The sequence below is a fragment of the Elephas maximus genome, chromosome 16, assembly GCF_024166365.1.
Source record: "Elephas maximus indicus isolate mEleMax1 chromosome 16, mEleMax1 primary haplotype, whole genome shotgun sequence".
NCBI lineage: Eukaryota > Metazoa > Chordata > Mammalia > Proboscidea > Elephantidae > Elephas > Elephas maximus.
Genome location: NC_064834.1, coordinates 35,341,317 through 35,360,972, shown reverse-complemented (window position 1 = coordinate 35,360,972; position 19,656 = coordinate 35,341,317). Strand labels below are relative to the sequence as shown.

Here is a 19,656-nt window from a genome sequence, read left to right as displayed (position 1 = left end):
AATCATAGCCTCAGAATATGTGAATGAGTAAACAGAAGAAGGTGATGTTTGACATTTTTGCTAAGCCCCTGAAGGAACCTTGGTCGTGCAGTGGTTAAGCACTCAGCTGCTAACTGAAGGGTCAGCTGTTCAAACCCACTGGCCATTCCACAGAAGAAAGATGTGGCAATCTGCTTCTGTAAAGATTACAGCCTTGGAAACCCTATGGGGACAGTTTTCCTGGAGTAGAAAACCAAGCAGGGGATATGGGTCAATCACCTTAGTCCATTGCAGTTCAGCACATGGCCACCAGAGGTCAGAGAGGCACCACACGTCTCCTACTGCAGGAGGTCTTGCCTCTAAGAAGTTTCTGAGTGTTCCACAGCGTTCTCCATTTTCAAGGATGGCTCCAGGAGGCCATTCAGAGAAGACTTTCCCACCCTTCCATCTCTCTGCAAAAAGGAAATTCTGTTTTTTCAGGGCCTCCTTGTGCCCGTGTTCCATGCTTTCCTGGGGGACCACTCCTCCCTGCTCAACTCTGAGGGAAAATCTTCTCTCGGTGGAATGGATTGTGCACCCAAAGGCCCTCCTATGCAGTGCTCACAGCAAAAGCTCTGTCAGCTGGTTCTGTCTATATGTCCATATTTTAGGAGCAAGAGCTGAACCTCAGGACACTCTGGTGGGGAGTTACCATTCTCTGTGAAGATCAGAGCTTGAGTTTAGCGTGCAGTCACGCCTGGTGTGTATGCATCCTCTGCCCTCCCATCCTCCCCTTTGGGGGCCAGCAGCTAATATAATGGAAGAATAGGGGAGAGGTTTGGTTGGTCCCTTTGGGGTATGAGGAGAAGAAGTGGTGGTTGGAGCCAGGCTCAGCTGGACTAGGAGCCAGATTTTGGGGGTTTCAAATGCTCCTCTTGCAGGGTGAAAGTTGAGAGCTAGACTCTGGATGTAGCCTCCCAGGACACAGCTGCTGAGGATTCCAGACCATGTCCCGCCATGAGTCAGCCTCCACCTCCTAGATCTCTACATTCCTGTTCAGAAACACCTGACATGGTGTCAACATCACTCTTCAAAAAGAGGTATACACGCTCGCACGCACGCACACGCGCTCATTCTTGAACACACTGTACTGATTACCTTTGGTATTAGTCATACCTTTTTTTTTTTTTTTTACTGTGTAGAAAAAAGTTAACATAGCAAGCCTCAGAGTGCCACCCTTGAAAAGGCCTGCATGTATGGTAGTTTTGGGTTTTGAATCTGGGAACTTGGATTTCTTAAGGGTTATCAAGAGCTCAGCTGCTAACCAAAAGGTCGGCAGTTGGAATCTATCAGCTTCTCCTTGGAAACCCTATTGGGCAGTTCTACTCTGTCCTGTGGAGTTGCTATGAGTTGGAATTGACTCAACATCAACAAGTTTTTTTTGTATTGCTACTCCCAGAACTGATAACGGTGGCTTACTATGCCTAAAGTTTTTATACAGAAAATGTGATTTGTGCTGCACAACTATTTTCCTTGTAGTAGTCAGGAATGCTGGTACATGCTAGCCAGAAAGTACCTATGTGACCAGTCCCCAATAAAAATCTTGGACATTGAGTTTCTAATGAGCTTCCCTGGTAGATAATATTTTACGTGTTTTGTCACAAAATATCGCTGGACGAATTAAGTGCATCCCGTGTGACTCTACCGCAGTCTTGAAAGCTTGTGCCTGGTTTCCTCTGGGCTTTATCCCATGTTCCTTTTCCCTTTGAAGATTTTGCTGTTGTTATAAAAAGTCACAGTCATGAGTATGACTATATGCTGAGTCCTTTGAGTCCTCCTAGAGAATTATCAAACCTGGCAATGGTCTTGGGTACCTCTGACACAGGTCACATATTATCCCCTACTTCAGGGTGTGGTGAGGATTGAAAGAGATATTGCCCATGAAGTGACCAGCACAGAGGGGCATATATCAGGTGCTCAATAAATGCCTGTTCCTTCTCCCTTCCCCTTTTCTCCTTAGTCTACTTCCCCCCCACCTGCCATGGCTCATTATTCTTTCATTCATTAACAAATGTTGGTTATATTCAGGCAATGTGCAAAGATACAGGGCAACCACAGTGAGCCAGATCCTCTCTCCTGATCTCACAGGCCAGTCTCTGATGTTCTCTGCCTCCATTTCTCTTTGTGTCTGGCTGGCTCAAGACTTTGTGGAAAGAGAGGCTCCCACCTCTCCTCAAGGTGTGTATCCAAGCTCTTGTTCCTCCTTGAACAAACCTCTGGCCAGATCCATGTTTCTTGGCAAAGGTCTTGAGAAGCAAATATCTCGGCTCTCTGTGTTTCCTCAGGAGTCCCTTTCACCCCTCACAAGCTGTGGGATTTGTTGCCTTTGTTTCTAGCCTGGAATGAAGAATCTGCCTAAAACCCCAACCCCACAGCCCAGAGAAGCAACCTCAGGGAAGAGTGGCCCCAAACAAAGCACCTGACCCCAGAGACCAGCTCCACACAGAGAGGAGAGCCAGTGACTCATAGTTTAGGATTCACAACACAGAATCTAGAGTATCCGGAGGGCATGGCTTGCAGCCTTGAGTGCGGCACAGAGTTCACACAAGTGGCTGGAGCCACGAAATCAGGGCCTGCAGTCTAGATTCCAATGGTCTAAGCTCAGAGACCAGGGCAGAAGGATCAGGTGCTCTGAGCCCCAATCCTCAGCCAAGACCTCAGCGCACCAAGCTCAGGGACAGAGGGACTGCACTCAGACCCCTCAGGAGAGGGACCGCAGTTCAAATCTAGAAGCCATAGTTCAAAGTCAAAATTTAGGTCAAGGTCAAGTGGCCAATCTAGCAACAGAGAGTAGATCTCAGAACATGGGGTCAGAGCCCAAGCCTAGAACCTAAAACTCAGAACTCATAGTTTAGGAGAAGAAGGGGGAGCTTGAAGATATACAGTGAATAGGGGGACCGAGCTACCATCTGTGTGATACCTGTACCCTAGAAGTTCAAGATACCTGGGTCTAGTTTCAGTCTTTCAAATGCCAAGACCTTTACCACATCTGGCATTTGCAGTGCTTTTCCTTTTTGCCTGGAATGTGCTTCCTCACCCTTAGATACTTTAGGACGCTTTATTCTCACCAGAGATGCTTTCCCTGAGTACAATCCTGGGATGTTCCTTCTGCTATCATCTCAACCCCTTACTTTATTTTCTTTACATCAGAAATAGTGTTAATATAAATTTGTGTCAGCTTTCCCCACTAGATTGTGAGCTCACAGGGGCAGTTACATTCTTTGTCTTCCTACATCTTATCCTGGCACCTAATGCATTGTAGCTTCCAGGAAGTAATCTGTAGACTGAGTGAATAGGAGTGGGGACCTGTGATTTCTCTCTGTCCATTCCTTGACTCATAGCAGTTCTGAGTATGGCCACTAGATGGCAGGGCTGACTCATAATTTCCCTGTAGGACAGCCCAAGGTTTGTAAGACCCTTAGGTGCTTATGGTCCTCAGGGCACAGGGTGTCTCCAATTCCTCACTATGGCCACTGGAGACCATACAGAGCTGCATAAGAGGACAGGATCACCCCTTACCCACCATTCCATCTCTCTTTAAAGAGGGGAGTCAATTCGGAGCCAGGTATTCCTGAGTCCCTCTGACCTGGTTACTCTGGGCCTCCATGTGTCTATTTCCCCATCTGACTCAAGAGCTCTCCTTCTTGGTCTCTTTTTTCTTAAAGGGGAGTTCTTTTCTCTGGGGTTAAGGGACAACAGGCAACATTCCTAATACATTTCTAGCTGCTAAATGATCTCAACGAGAGGGATTGACATACTGGCTGCAACAAAGGGCTCCAACACAGCAACGATTGTGAGGGTGGCGCAGGACCAGGCAGTGTTCCGTTTTGTTGTACATAAGGTCACTATGAGTCGGAGCCCACTTGACAGCACCTAATAATGATAATAATAAATGCTGTCCTTAAGCTCGTTTTACAGCAGAATACTGAGACTGAACAAGGGGAAGGCCAGTGCCTAAATCAGACCGCTCAGGTCAAGATGAAGTGGAATCAGATGTGTGTACACCCTTCTGCCTTGAGGGCTGGTGGCTCGGCACCGGAAGGCATGCAGAGCAGGGACAGCTAGCACCCAGCTCAGCCAGCCCTGAAGTCAGCCTCTCCTTGGCCCTCCTGGCAGAGAACATCCTCCTTAAACACCTCTCCCTCCTATTCCACTGCCCAGCCACTCTCAAGGCTCTCTACTGACCTGTCCAGAATGGCTTCACCTGGACCTCCAACTTCCTGTTCCTGATTAGTTGTGGGGATTGGTTGGGTATCTCCTCACCTAAATGGGTGCCTTAAAGCTGGACTGGTCTGGGGGCTGCTCTGCTGTGACGGCAGAAAGAAGCCCAGAGGCAGCCTCAGATCCTAGAATGCAGCCAGGCCCACTGCTCTACCTTCCATGGCTGCTAAGGCTCTCCCCTGAGGCTTGGCTGGAGGAATCCCTGATGTTACCGATGCAGACAGAGGACACACACAGAGCAATTGAGGACTTGCTGTGTACTCAGACATACAGACACACCTACTATGCTAGTTATCGAAGGACTCTGAGCTTCAAATTTACTCTTCAGTATACCTCTGTGATGAACAACGGAGTTCCTTTAAGCATTTCTCCTTTAAAGTGAGCTGCATGTTAAACTTTTTCAGTAGAGGGCGCTGGAGAGACACTGCAATAAGAAGGGGTTGTCTTGAAATTTCTGACTCCATCTGGTTGGCCTGTCTTGTGGGTGTGAGAACATCCTTTGGAGCTCTGCCCCAGTCATGGCCAGACCATAGCGGGTCAGCGACCCTACATCCTCGACCTGGCCTAATTACAACCTTCCTGAAGCCTGGTCCCGAAATCACATAACACAGAGCCATATTCCACTGAAAAACTGAACCGCCCTCATAAATACCTGTTACTGAAACCGGTATTCCGAAGGCTTCCTGCCCGCACACTGATTTCCTCTGCTCACCACTGCCTTTCGCACAGGCGTGTCTCTGCAATCCGCCTGTAGCAGCGGCCCTCTGGACAGCGACACCGCGCTCCAGACCTCCTGCCGCTCCTGCGCCCACCTCCACTGTGCACCCAGCGAGCGTCACCAGCTGCGTCTCCCCCGGCCTGTGCTCCAGAGGGTTGCTTCCTGTTTGTCCCACGACGCAGAGCAACTCTACCCCAGCAAACCAGCGAGGTGCTCTGCCATCCGGAGGGTTCAGCTACACCTTCTCCAATGAGGGCTCCATAAGCAAAAACGGACAAGGAAAAAATAGTGCGTGGAAACCCAGAGCACTGGGGGTGGAAAGTATGGGCACTTAAGGCTTTAGGGTCGCAAAGGACGCTGCTGACAAAGAAAAACCAGCCGTGAAAGCTGTCAGCTGGGAACTGGCTTCACAGCTAGACCAGGGTATCCTCTGCTTGTCATAAGCAATTTCACAGAACACCAACATGAAACAAGACCTTCTGTCACGAGACGCAAAGACCGTCTGAAAATCATGCCTGGACACAGTCAAAAGAGGTCGCTCTTCAAACCACAAAAATGAAATAACATGAGCACCTGCTGCTCCTTCACAAAATACAGCTTCAGCCTTGCTCGGCTTCTCTCCCTTTGCAGACAAAACAGTTTAAGGTACTCAGTCATAGAATTGCCCCAGCTTCTGGACAGCACTCTCTCCAGAATAGGCTCTCATTCCTTAACTTCCCCACCCTCCACCCAGATCACATAACACAGGGCCACATCCCATAACCCTCATAGCAACCTGTTACTGAGAAGTCCCGTGGTCCCCTATTGCATGCAATATCTCTGTTGTGACAAGAAGGGGGAAAAAACCTTAAAAAAAAAAAAATCAACTTTATTTGACTAAGTGGTCAAAACTTTGTTACTGATGGTCTTTGCCTGGAAGGTACTGACATTGCCATTCACTGTCTTTTTCCTGCTTACAGCATCCCCTTGGGAAGTTTCCAAAAATAAGATGTTGAAACCTTATTTTATAGATGTAAAAATCTAAGGCTCAGCCAGAATATGTGATTTGTCTAAACTCACAGCCATGACTTAAAATCAAGCCTTCTGATTCTAAATCTCAAGCTGTACCTCGCAGATGTGGTCACTCAAGAAAACTGCTTCCCAAGGTAAGAAGACTGTTGTACTGCCTTCCTGGGGGGGATCCAGGTCCTTTCTTAAGCAGGCTGAAATGGTGAGCAGTATACCACGCACTCTGAGTGTCAACCCAGGCAGTGGTGTCCTGGTTCACAGATGAGGAAACTGAGGATCTGAAGGAGATGGAACCAAGGTTACACAGCCAGGAAGTGGTAGAGCTGGGATTCCAGACCAGACTACTGGAAAGGGGGTACGAGAAGGTCAGGCAGTCCTACTACAGGTCAGAGAGGCAGCCATTTATCTCTGCAGCCTCTTGGGGTGAGGTGGATGTCTGGCAGGGCTGCTCGAGTGGATTCAGTGCTAGAAAGGGACTAAAGTCCCAGAACAAGTGCATACACTGGCCTTATCCATTGAGTAGAGTTCAGGGTGGGTAGGCGGGCTGACCCATGTAGAGGCGGGCATGCTGGAGACTGTGGAGAGCAGGAAGGGGCTTCCAGCTGAGCAACATCAAGGCAGTGGCTCCACTGGCAGATTGACTTCCCACCCACATACTCACCCCTCCCAGCACAATTCCAGGAAATGTCAGGGTCTGGAGGGCAGTTTCCTGACCTCTGGACTAAATACACAATAAAAACAAGCACTGTAATCAAATCCAGTGTCTCTAGCGTGACCTGGCATCAGCTACCTCACTCCCACCTCCTGTTACTTTGGGGGATGGATCTGACTAAGAGTAGGGAAGAGAGATGAGAAAGTCACTTTCAGCCTTTTAAAGGCCCTGGATCTCCTGGTCTTCATTATTTGGGCATTTTCCAGGTAACCACGCTCTTCACAACCAAGGAGTGTCCAGTTAGAAGAGACCAGGAAGGGCATCTCATCCACATTCCTCCTGGTGTTTGGAGGCCTCACATACCACCCCACTACACAGCCCTGCAGTCTCTATGTGAAGCTCATGGTGGGGGCTCATTCACCACCCCAGCCTAACATGGCATTTTCTGGCAGCTCTATTAGAAACGTTCAGAACAGTGTGAACTGTGCTTCACAGAGGTAACGTTCCACTCTTCTAGATTGTCCATATTGACCACTCGACCCAGAATGATCTAGGCATCTGGGCTATCTCTATACAAATCACTTGTGGGATTGTGGGGAAAGCAACTTTATCATGCGGACGGAACTACTGAGTTGGGAGACTGCCTAAACCTCAGGAAGCAAACTGGAGGATACTCAAGATGTTAAAACTCAGCTTCAATCAGGGGCTTTAATGAGATGGGTGCTCGTGTGTGTGTGTGTGTGTGTAGGCAGAGATGTGTGCACATCTTCAAATTGGCTTATTCAAGGGGATGCACAAATCTTACATTCAAATTTTAATCATCGTTTATGAATAAAACCCAAAACCAAACCCACTGCTGTCAAGTTGATTCTGACTCATAATGACACTATAGGACAGAGTAGAACTGCCCCATAGAGTTTGCAAGGAGCACCTGGTGGATTTGAACTGCCAACCATTTGTTAAGCAGCTGTAGCACTTAACCACTACGCCACCAGGGTTTCTCATTTATGAATAATCTACGGTATTTCTGGTTCCCTACAGATGTAGGGAACCCAAACAGAGAGAGCTCTGTACTCACAGAGCTTTCAGGCTAAAAGGCAGAAGCAGAAAATAAATTAGTACCAAAGTAAATGGCCAGGACAGTATCATGTACTGTATCATGTACAGATAGAAAATAGAGCAAACTAAGAGCATAGAGAGACTAGGTGCAAATATTTTAGATTAGTCATCAAGACAGGTTTCTTGGAGACAAGAATGATTGACTAGAAGAGAAAGAACTAGACAGAGATGCACTGGAGACAGCACCCCAGCAGAGAAAACATCAAGTGTAGAGCCTGAGGCAGGAGGGGGCCCTAAAAGCAGTAAGCAGTCTGTTGTGCCTTCACAAAGGAGAGTGTGTGTGTGTGTGTCTGTGTGCCTGTAATTGATGTACATGAGTTCGTATATATCAATATGTACCTCTGCTAGGAACAGGGATACCAACATCACTAACCACGTCAGTTTACTTATTATGGCTGAGCAATGGGAAATGTCAAAATGAGTGGCATTGAAAGAGGAATTATGCTCAATAAAGCAGACAGTGGTCCAGCATTGTGCAAGAGATCTCTAGGGAATTTTGTCAGGAAGAGTTTAGTGCAGCCCCAAGAGTTATTTATTAATCTAGGGGTTGAAGGCCAGGCCAGCACTATTCCTGTTAATAGGCTGATTGGGCTATATAGTGCTGAGTCTAGCCTCCCCTTCACCCTGCAGCATCTGCCACATCCCCAGGCTGGAGGGCCAGCTTCCTTATCACTGCATCCCTGCTCTATAGAAGCCCCAGTAAGTCACATGTTATGCATGGATCTGGGGTCCAAGAGCAAGAGTCTGGCAACTTGACTTGGCTCTGGAGGCCTAGAGAAGACTTACTGAGGACGGAGGGATGGTAGATGGCAGGCAGGAGGCATGCCGGGGTATCACTTTCTGTCTTGTGCTGGGGTACCTGTGACCTTCCTAGATCTACCTGATGACTTACAAATGAGACTGTGTCTTTGTTTTCAAAGGGAGCTTTGGAGGGCTAGGTCTACGGGGCTGGGATACTAAAGTTCCCTTGGGAGGGACAGCTGAAGGGAGTTTTGAAGGACACATGGAATGTTGAGTGAGAAATCGGAGAAAGATTCAAGGCTTTGACTCACAGAACACGGGAATTCCTGCCAAGAACGAGAGAGGGATCTGGCACCCTGCCAAGGCAAGCGTAATGAGAAATTTCTGGAGAAAATGCTTTGGAAGCAAGCCTCTCTTGCAGTGGGAAATACAACATCAAGAGTAAGCAAACTCAAGCTAATTCTGGGTCAAATTACGGGACTAGTAAAAGGCTTCATCTGAGGTCGGGATCTTGACACTTCCTTTCTAGAAAACCAGCCTGCACCTTAGTACCTGCTACTGAGTAAATGATGGCTAGCTGCCCCTGGAGGAGAGTGGGATATGAAGATAGAAAGCAGGTGCAAGTGGCACATGGGTCAAGAAAGGACAGGTCTCCAACAGACACCCTCCATTCACCCTCACACTCCTCAAGTCAACAGGCATGAGTGGGCTGACACTATGTAGCCTTATTTTTTCTCATGGACACAGGAAGCATACTGACAATCTTCCAGAAGTAACACCAGAAGCCTGGGCACCCTTTACTCCCCTACTTCGGCCCCCCACTGCATGTTGTTGTATGTACATTTGTTAAAGTACTGATAATACAAGGTCATAGGAAGATTTACTTGTCCACCTCCCTAGTCTAGAGACCAGGTATGGGTCAACCATCTCTACATCACTGCCCAATACAAGTCATAGGACAAAAGGCATGTTGGTTAACTACGTGTTGATTATCTGTACCAGGTGAGATCATCTTCCTTAACTTTCCCCACATCTAGGCGAGGACCATGTTCCTGTTTTCTTCGCTCCCTCTCCTTCTCCTGAGTGTGATGACAGCATCTTGTTCAGAAACCTGTGAAGAAGTCCAGAAGACCTGCCATGTGGTTGCCTGTGGTTCCCCAGGCATCAATGGCCTCCCAGGCACCAAAGGAGAAAAGGGAGAACCAGGTACAGGATGAGCTGCTCTGTCCCGGTGACTGTACCTCCCAGGAGAAACTTCCTGATGTGAGGATGGTAATGTCCTCTTTACCAGATTGTGTTTAGGCAGACTGTATTTCTCTCAACTATATGCTACAACTTGAAAGAGATAGGGCTCAAGCTCTCTGGCATACCAGGCTTCCATAAAGGAGTTGGTGACATGTGGTTGTTCTGAATACCCAGGGTGGTGACCTTGAGGGCAGGCCATACCATGGAACACAGGAGAATCTTTCTTCTGTGACTCATCTCTAGCTCATTGGAAGCAGTGACTCATAAAAGTTGGCCCTCGGTCAATGTTTCCTTTCTCCTGGAAATGGACTGGTCATCTAATTCTTGGAGAAAGAGAGCAAGAACACACATACTGAGTCTTGTTTCCTTTCTCTTTCAATAGGCCAAGGGCTCAGAGGCTTGCAGGGTCCTCCTGGAAAATTGGGACCTCAAGGACCCCCAGGCCTTCCTGGGTTGCAGGGAGTAATGGGTCCAAAAGGAGATCCTGGAAAGAATTCAGGTAAGGCGCTCATCCCAGGAAGGTCTGGTCTAAGGGCACATAGGGCATTGGTACAAGTAGGAAGTGCCCCTTCTGCTGCCTCACTGGAAGATACTTAACTCTGCTTCCTGGCCCAGTGCCCTCAGTACTCTCTAGGCTACACAGAGACCAAGGGAATTCCCACTGTGCCTGAGTCCAGACTTACAAACCCTTCATGACCTCTTGCTTACAAGGCCCCCTGGAGGAACTGGAACCTGGCTCCCCTTCAATTTAAGCAGTCAATTGTAAGGCTCTGGTCCAAGAGGAAAGAAACAGGCCATCTCAGAAGAGGGCTTCTGGTGGACCAAATCGTTAAGTGCTCAACTACTCACCAAACTAACCCATAAACATATTGGAAGAAAGGCCTGGCATCTTCTTCCAAAAGGTCACAAACTTGGAAACCCAATGGAGCAATTCTACTCTGTACGATGTGAGGTTGCCATAAGTCAGAAGAATCAGCTTGATGGCAACTGGTTTGTTTTTTTTAGTATATATAAGGTGTATCAGTTATTTTTTATTGCATAACAATACATTCCACAATAGCCATTTATTCAAGCAATTCTGTAGGTCATCAATTTGGGCTGGGTAGAGCCAAGTGGTTTTTCTGTTGGTCTCAGTTGAGCTTGCTCACGTAATCATGGTCAACTCATTGTCAGTGGTCTCACTCACATATCTGGCTGTTGATTGGCTGTCAGTTGGAGTGATGAGGGTAACTGGGCCATGGGTCTCTCATCATCCAGCAGACTGTCTTTCACTTGTTCACAGGGTGATGATCACAGGGTTCGCAAGAGTAGGAAGAACAGAAGCTGCAGGGTCTCCTGAAGGCTCAGAACACTTACGGAGTCTCTTCTGCTACATGCTATTTGTCAAAACAAGTCACAAGGCCAGACCAGATTCAAGGAGTGGGGAAATAGATTTCATTTCTTAATGAGAGGAGCTGCAGTCAGTCGAAGCCATTTTTGCCATCTCCCACACATAACTTCCCTTGGAAAATCTATGGGGCAATCCTATACAGTCACTATGAGTCGGAATCGACTGGATGGAAGTGGTTTGGGTTTACACATATACTTATCTCATCCCCTTCCTGCTTGGATAATAGAAAACTCACAAGATCTTCGTTTACTGATAAATAGAACAAACAGGGAAAAACAAAAACAAAACTTTCAGAAAGACAAAACCCTTCAACCTTTTAAGGCAATATTCACCAGCCTATAATTCCCCAAGAGATTTCTTTTCAGCCTTGCTAGAGCAACTTATTTAGAAAAAAAAAATAATTACTGAAGAGCCTGGCCTAAGGAGAGCTATCATGCTAAGTAATCAGGGAATGTATGTGCATTGCATGTGAGTGTGGGCATGTACGTGTGCATGAAGTGTCTTTAGATACCTTCAACAGATTGCGAGCAGTGATGTTTTGGACTGGGTGAAAATAGAGATACTTTTCCCCTTTTTTTGATGTTCTGTATTTTTTTATTTCCCTTCAATAAGCAAGTATCGATGGAAAAGAAAATATTTTTAGTTTGAAAAAGCATAGCCCACACCCAGAGATGCACAGTTTTGGGACATCACCTCAACAATGCTGTATCACCCTGCTTTAATTTTCTAGATTATGATAGTGGCCTGGCTGCTTCAGAAAGACAAGCTCTGCGATCAGAACTGGACCGTATCAAACAGTGTAAGCCTTCTTCTCTCTTACTCTTCAGGCAGCTTTGAGTTTGGGAAGGTAATAAATACTTGCTGAAGGCATATTATTTCCTGGTTCCTGGATAGGAATTTCTCATGCTGTTATCTCCTGAAATTCTTACCACCACCTTTCTGGTGGAAAGGGAGGTTATTAAATTGTTCAAAGGCACAGAACTAATAATTGGCAGATCCTGTATATTCTGCTGTCACGTCACTGAAAATGGGACCTATCACCCTTTGTAAGCTGGCTTCTGGCCCAGAGCTCATGTTCTCAAGTATTTTTCTTTAGTCTTAAGACAATAGTGAATTCTGAATTATATGCATTCTAAAATTCTGATCCAAAACAACAAGGGCCTTTCTGCCAATTTGTCTTTCCAGAGTAAGTTTGCCAGATTTAACATATAAAAATACAGAACACCCAGTTAAATTTGAATTTCAGGTAAGCGACAATTAAAATTTTTCAGTATAAGTATGTCCCAAGTACTGCATGAGACATACAGTAAAAAAAAAATTGCTCATCTGAAATTCATATTTAACTAGACATACGGTATTTTATCTGGCAACCCTACCCTAAAGGCCTGCCCAGAGAAGCAACTAGGGCCGTGCTTAAAGACAAGTCAGTGTCACCTACTTTTTCCCATTTCAGGGCTGATTTTCTCTCTGGGCAAAAAGGTTGGGAAGAAGGTCTTCTTGACCAATGGTGAAAAGACGACCTTTGGCAGAGTAAAGGCTCTGTGCGCTCAGTACCAGGGCTCTGTAGCCACCCCTATGAATGCTGAAGAGAACGCAGCCATCCAGAATGTGGCCAAGGGAGAGACCTTCGTGGGCATCACCGATGAAGCAACTGAAGGCCAGTTTGTGGATCTGACAGGAAGGAGTGTGACCTTTGTGAACTGGAATAATGGTGAGCCCAATGACGCTGACAATTCGGAAGACTGTGTGATGCTCCTGAAAGATGGCAAATGGAATGACATCTCCTGTTCTCACTCCTTTGTGGCAGTCTGCGAGTTTCCTGCCTGAGGGAGCACACCTCTCCGGCCCTCCTTGACCTTTGTTGTACCCCAAAAACCTACAGTCTGCTTTGAAAAATAAATAGATTTCCCCAAACTCAGTGTGGAGTTGTTCTTTTTGTGGGGATGGGGGACTGGAGAACATAAGAAGAATGGATTGAATGATGGGACATGGAAGTGAGAAGGGGGAGAACCTGATAATGATACAATGAGAGTTTCTAGTTCATCCTTAATCAGCCGTAATAACCACCATTCTTGAAGATGCATCCAATGTTTTAAATTTTGGCAGCATACAGTTTCCTAAGCAGAAGGTTTTAAAGGCAACAAATTATTTGGAAGAATTTGGCCTAGTGGACTTGTTAAAAAAAAGTCAGATCACTTCCTAAGATAGGAGTGAAATCATTGACAGAAACAATAAACACTGTACAATTTCATGCAGTGCATTCCCAGGTCCAGAGCTGAAAAATTGTCTGGGAAACATCTGCCATTATGCTAAGCTACCAGAGACAATAAAGAAATATTTCAGAATCTGAGCTGTTGCTGTGAGTTGGAAGTAAGTCAAGGGCAACGGGTTTGGGTTTTTTTTTTAGTTAAAAAACCTATTGCTGACAAGTTGATTCTGACTCATACCGACCCTACAGGACAGAGAAAAACTGCCACACAGGGTTTCCAAGGAGTGGCAGATGGATTCAAACTGCCGACCTTTCAGTTAACAGCCTGAGCTCTTAACCACTGTGCCACCAGGGCTCTGAGCTCTCTAGTTAGGCCTATCTAAATTAGATTCACAATTCTACACTTAATGGCTTTGTGACTGAGCTCACAGACTGCCTCAGCCATTTATTATAACTATGAGCAGAGACAATTAAATAAGATAATAACTGTAAAGATAATAACTTTAAAGTACTTAGTAGAGTTCCAGGAATAATCTCTAAATGCATATTAGTTACTATATTTCAGATCTTAATAACTCCACCATGCCCTACTTAAGTTGCCATGTGTCTTTCTCTAGTTGTGGATGGCTCATTTTTGCTTTTAAAGAGAATCAAGTTGAAGAAAAAATTGTAGTGAAACTAAACCAGTAGGTCTTACATTGGTGAGAGCACCTTGAGTTCTGGGTTCTAAGAGTCTGAATGGAGAATATCTCAAAAAAACTTCAGTGTGTATATGTTGGATATAATGGAATGATTAGAGTGAAGGAAGTTGGGGGTGGATGGGTCCTCAGTTTGACAAAATTAGTCTAAATGAACCATTGGCATCATCAGATGGAAATGGGTCCCATGCTGTCATCATGTCTCAAATCCCAGGGTTTAGATTGATACCTTGTTCATATGCCATTTAGCTCCACAGGTACGCACACACTGTTGCACACCCATAGAGAACCCTAACTCTGACACCCCAAGTTTACAAAGTCACCTGGATCATAGCAGAAACTCATAAATGCTGAGTTGGAAGTTTTTAACTTTATTTTTTATAATTTAAAATGATACGATATTTACTTTAGAGAAAGTTAGTAGGTTAAACTATTCATCCATTCTACTCTTTATGAGTGATTGGGTTATTGCTAGCTGTTGGTTATTATGAATAAAACTGCTATAATTATTTTTTATACATGTCTTGGTGATTATATGCACCCAATTCTCTTAATTATATTCCTAGAAGTGGAATTTCCAGGCATTTAGGGTATTCCCATGTTTAGCATTAATTGTTATTGTTAGCTGACATGGTTGGTGCCCGACTCATGGCAACCCCATGTACGATGGGTCAGATCGTTGTGATCCATAGCGTTTTCATTGGCTGATTTTCAGAAGTAAATCACCAGGTCATTCTTCCTAGCCTTGGTCTGAAAGTTCTGCTGAAAAGTGTTCGTATCCATTTAAACTTCCAACAGCAACATGTGAGAGTTCCAGTTGTTTAACATCATTGTCAATTCTTGATATTGTCAGTCCTTTTAATCACAGCCATTCTGGTAGTTGTGTACTGCTATTTCCTTGTGGCTTTAATTTCCACTTCCCTGATGAGAAATGGTATTTTGAGCACCTTTTCATATGCTTGTTGGTCATCTGAATATCCTCTTTATGGGTTTAAGATTCCCGTGTTGAGTATATCGCCTTTGAATCTGTGACTTGCCTTTTCAATTTTGCATTGGTGTCATGATGAACATAAAAATTTCAATTAAGTTGAGTTAAACATATTTTCCTTTATGGATAATACTTTTGTATAATATTCAGGATTTCTTATTTTTCTTCTAGCAACTTTACTTTTTATTTTCATATATATGTTTATAAGCCATTTTGAGATATTTTTTCTACATTGCAAGAGGAAGGAGTCGAGGTTTATTATTTTTCTACCACATGAATATCCACTTATATGAATATCAGCATCATTTACTAAAGAAACTGTTCTTTTCTCACTGAAATGCACGGGTGCCTTGTTCATAAATGAGATAACCATATATGTATGAGTTTGTTTCTAGACTCTATTCTGTTCCTTTGGCCTATGAGTCTATCCTTGCACTAAGACCACATTGCTTAAATTATGGTAGCTTAAGATGTGGTAGTATAAGACCTTAAACTTTTCCCTTATTCTTTAAAAGTGTTTAAGTCCCTTATGTTTCAATATAAATTTTCGAATTAACTTCATAATTTTTACAAATATTTGTTATAAATCTATTAGGGGATGTGGTAAACAGAATAATATCCCCTTGATGTTAGATAAGTTCACTAGCAGAGCCATCTTGGTATAGTGTTTACTTTCTGGGAAGGTTTTTAATTTCAGATTCAATTTCCTTAAGATTTGTTGTGTGTGGTCTAGTCGATTTCAACTCATAGCAACCAGATCGCCAGGTCTTTCTTTCACAGAGGGTCTGGTGGGTTCAAATAGACAACCTTTTAGTTAGCAGCTGAATGCTTAACCATTGTGGCCACCAGGGCTTTTTTTTTTTTTTTGGCATGATTTTCTCTATTAATGTCTTCTGATCAATTTTATTTATAAATCGATTCTTATGAATTCCTTGTATTTATCTTCTTTGGGATTAATGTGCTGTTCTTTTTCTAGCTTGTTAAAATTGACACACAGATCACTGATTTTCTACCTTTCTTCTTTAAATACCTTGCATTTAAGATGATAAATTTCTCTTGAAGGGCCATTTTAGCTGCACTCCGTAGGCTTTGATGTGTTGTTTTTTTCACCAACATTTAATTCAAAATATTTTCTATTGTTCACTATCATTTAATTCAAAATATTTTCTAATTTTCATTCTCATTTCTTCATTAACTCATGTTTATTCAAAACTGTGTTGCTTAATCCCCAAATATTTGGGAATTTTTATGTGCTGTTCCTGTTAATGATTTGTGGCTTAATTCCACTGTGGCCAGAAATATTCTTTGTATAAATTCCTTCCTTTGAAATTTGTTAAGACTGCTTTGATAGCCCAGTTTATGATTTACAATGGTAAATATATTATTTGCATTGGAAATTATGTGTTTCCTGCAGTTTATAAGTATATCATTAGGTCAGGATATGAAACTTGTTCCTATCTTCTATATTCTCCCAGATTTTTGTTTTTTTGCCTTATTAAATCAGTTATTGCAAGATACATGTTAAAATAGCCAACTTACTATGAATTTTTCTATTTCCCATTTTAGTTCTGTCAACTTTTTTCTATATATATTGAAATTATATTATTATGTGCATACAAATTTAGGGTTATTATAACTTTTTGTTGTTTTTAATCTGGTTTTTTTTTTTTTTTGGTTATGACATAACCCTTTTCTCTCTAGTAATTTTCTTTCACTAAAATGTTATATGCCTGATGTTAATTCACCCCACCAGCTTTTTCTTTAGTGTTTGCATAATATATATTTCCCCATCATTTTACATTTGCATATCTCCGTTCTTATTTTCAAAGTGTAACTCTTTTATCAGCATATACTTGGCTCTTCTGAAAAATCAAGTCTGCCTAGCCAACATGGCTCCATAGACAGAAGCGACACAGCGTCCCTCCACAGCAAAGACCCAAAAAACTACGTAAAACAGAGACAAACATCATTCCTGGAACCTGAAGTGTCCAATGAAGAGAAAAGGATCTTAGCCAAGCGCTGAATAGAATAAGAAACTGACAGAGGACAGACAGCAAAGAGAGATTCGTGCTGAAGGCCCCATCAGCTACCGCAGCACAGATCGGCCATCTTGGACTCCTGTCGGGGATCAGCAAATAGGGAGCATGGGAAAGTAGCTTAGTGGAACTCCCAGCAGGAGACAGAGCACCTGGTAACTAGAGATACACACTTTCCTACCCCCCAATCTCTCCCTGCTGCTCTATCTCCGAGCTTCCTGGCTGGCTGCAGGGGCTCAGCTGGCTGGGAAGTGCAGCATCTGTGCCGCTTGGATTCACCCCACCCACACTGGAGATCAGTGGACAGGCAGTACAAGAAAGCAGCTTTACGAAGTTCCCAGCATTTGGCAGAGCACCCAGGAAGGAGCCATATGTGCTTTCCTAACTCTCCACATCCCTCCTTCCTGCCAGCTGCAGTCTCTTGGCCTAGAGGCACTGCTTTGGCCTCAGTCTGCTTGGATTCATCCTGCCCACACTGGCCCGGTCCCTGAGCTTGTATTGGTTCTTTCTGTCTTTCTTGGTTTCTTCTGTGCCTCCTATGACCTCCCCCTCCTTTCTGTGGAACACCTGGTACCAAGGACCATCTTTGCTTCTTCTTGAAAGGCCGTGAAGCCATGCTCAACTGGGGAACCACTCCCCCAACCCAGTACATCATGCTGGTGGGAGCCCTGGGGCTTATTATTATTTTTTTTTTCTTCCTTTTTTTGCTTTGTTTACCTATTTTTCTTTTAGCATCTTGGGAGCTTGGGAGCCCCTTCTAGCCGGCTTCACTGCACGGCTTAGGAGCTACTCCCCAAATATGCACAGACACATAGGTGGGATCCCTGGGGAGATTTCTTTCTCCCCCCCGCCCCTTTCTTTTTTGTTTTTCTCTTTTCTCTCTTTTTCCCTTTCTGTCTTTCTCCATTTCTCAGTTCTTATCTCTCTATACTTATCTTCTTTTTCTTTCTCCTGAATACCTGGTGCTGTGTGACATCTATACCCCCTCTAGCCAGGCTATACTGCGCAGCCTGAGAGCCACTTCCCCAGTCTTAGCATCCTCACTGGGTGGACTCTGGGATTCCTGGGAGTTTTTCTTTTCCAAATTTTTATCTAGCTTCCTTCCTCCCTTCCTCCCTTCCTCGCTTCCTTCCTCCCTTCCTTCCTTTTCTCCATTTCTTGGTTTCTCATCTGTCCACTGCAAAGGCAAACTCCCTTAGCATCTTTTTTTTTTTATTATTTGTTTGCCTGTTTGTTTTTGGCTTCTGTTTCTGTCTCCTCTCTCTCCTCTTTCCCACACCCCTATTAGCTCCACACATCACAACCTCTCCCCTCTTTCTTGCCTACCTGCAACATGTACTGGGCATCACACCCCCAAGCCGTACAGGCACAGCCTACTGGAACCTGCCGAGCACTGATTCCTGGCCAGCATTGTTGGGCCTTGTATGTGCCACAAACAACTTGTCCCAGCCCCTCCCCTTCATCTGGATCTTCCCTGCTGCACCATAGCTGAATGACTGGCCCTGCCCATTGGACAAGGTGGTGAAAAGTACCATGACTACAGACAAGTATACAACAAAGAATGCCCACCCTGCTTGCTCAGACATAAACAAATAAAACAAAAAAGCAAGATGAAAGAAATCTACAATCAAGAAACAAAGAAAATAATTACTGAGTGTCCTGAAGACTGCAGACAATATCAAAACATATTTTAAAAAAAGACAGGATGGTTCTAGTAGGCTTCCAAACTAAAACACCAGATGACTTTCCAGTGGAAGAAAGGGCACTAAAACTGCCTGATAGGGAATTCAGATCTCTAATATTCAGAGCAACAAGAGTTGAAGCAAAAAGCAGACAAAAATGAGGAAAAACTTGACAAATTTATGGAAAAGGCAGACAAATTCATGGAAAAGACACACACAAAAAGGAACAATTCAGGAAAATACTACAAGGACAAAACACCAAAATAAATGCACAACTAGAAATCATTCAGAAACAAGAATTAGAAATCCAAAAGATAAGATTTCAGAAATGGACAGTGTCATAGAAGGCGTGAGGAGCAGGTTTGAAATGATGGAAGACAGAATCAGTGAAACTGAAGACAAATACATGGACACAACTCTGTTTGAGGAAAAATCAGAAAAAGAATGAAGAAAAATGAAGAAACCCTGAGAATTATATGGGATACAATTAAAGACAAAAATTTACTAGTGATCGGAGTTTCAAAACGGGGAGAGAAAATGGAAAACACAGAGAGGATCATTGAAGAACTGCTAACAGAAAACTTCCCTAATATCATGAATGATGAAAAGCTGACCAAGAAGCTCAATGAACTCTATGTTGGATAGACCCCAAAAGAAAAACACCAAGGCTTATCATAATCACACTTACTAAAACCAAAGACAAAGAAAAAATCCTGCAAGCAGCTTGAGAAAAACAAAAAGTTACTTCCTGCTTTCTTTTGGACCAGTCATTTTTATTTGAATTTATTCCTCTATTTTATGTTAAGTTAGATTTTTTTTGATTTTTTAGTGTTTTAGTGATCCTGGAGATTACAATATGCATCATTGTCTTATTATTAAAAAAAAAAAAAAAAACTAGTTGCCATCAAGTCAATTATAGTCTTCTTAAATT

At 43.9% G+C, this 19,656-nt stretch overlaps 1 protein-coding gene across 2 annotated transcripts; it reads left to right on the top strand.

Moving 5' to 3' along the window:
* The first annotated feature begins 8,379 nt into the window (after positions 1–8,379).
* On the top strand, positions 8,380–12,974 carry MBL2 (mannose binding lectin 2). Of its 2 annotated transcripts, none has more exons than XM_049855871.1 (5): positions 8,380–8,435; positions 9,515–9,683; positions 10,105–10,221; positions 11,843–11,911; positions 12,566–12,974. In XM_049855871.1, the coding sequence occupies exons 2-5, from the start codon at positions 9,524–9,526 to the stop codon at positions 12,937–12,939; spliced, it is 720 nt and encodes a 239-aa protein (XP_049711828.1). In that variant the 5' UTR covers positions 8,380–8,435; positions 9,515–9,523; the 3' UTR covers positions 12,940–12,974. The 2 variants fall into 2 exon arrangements, with proteins under 2 accessions (XP_049711828.1, XP_049711827.1); XM_049855870.1 differs by lacking the exon at positions 8,380–8,435 and adding an exon at positions 8,859–8,918.
* Positions 12,975–19,656: the final 6,682 nt, after the last annotated feature.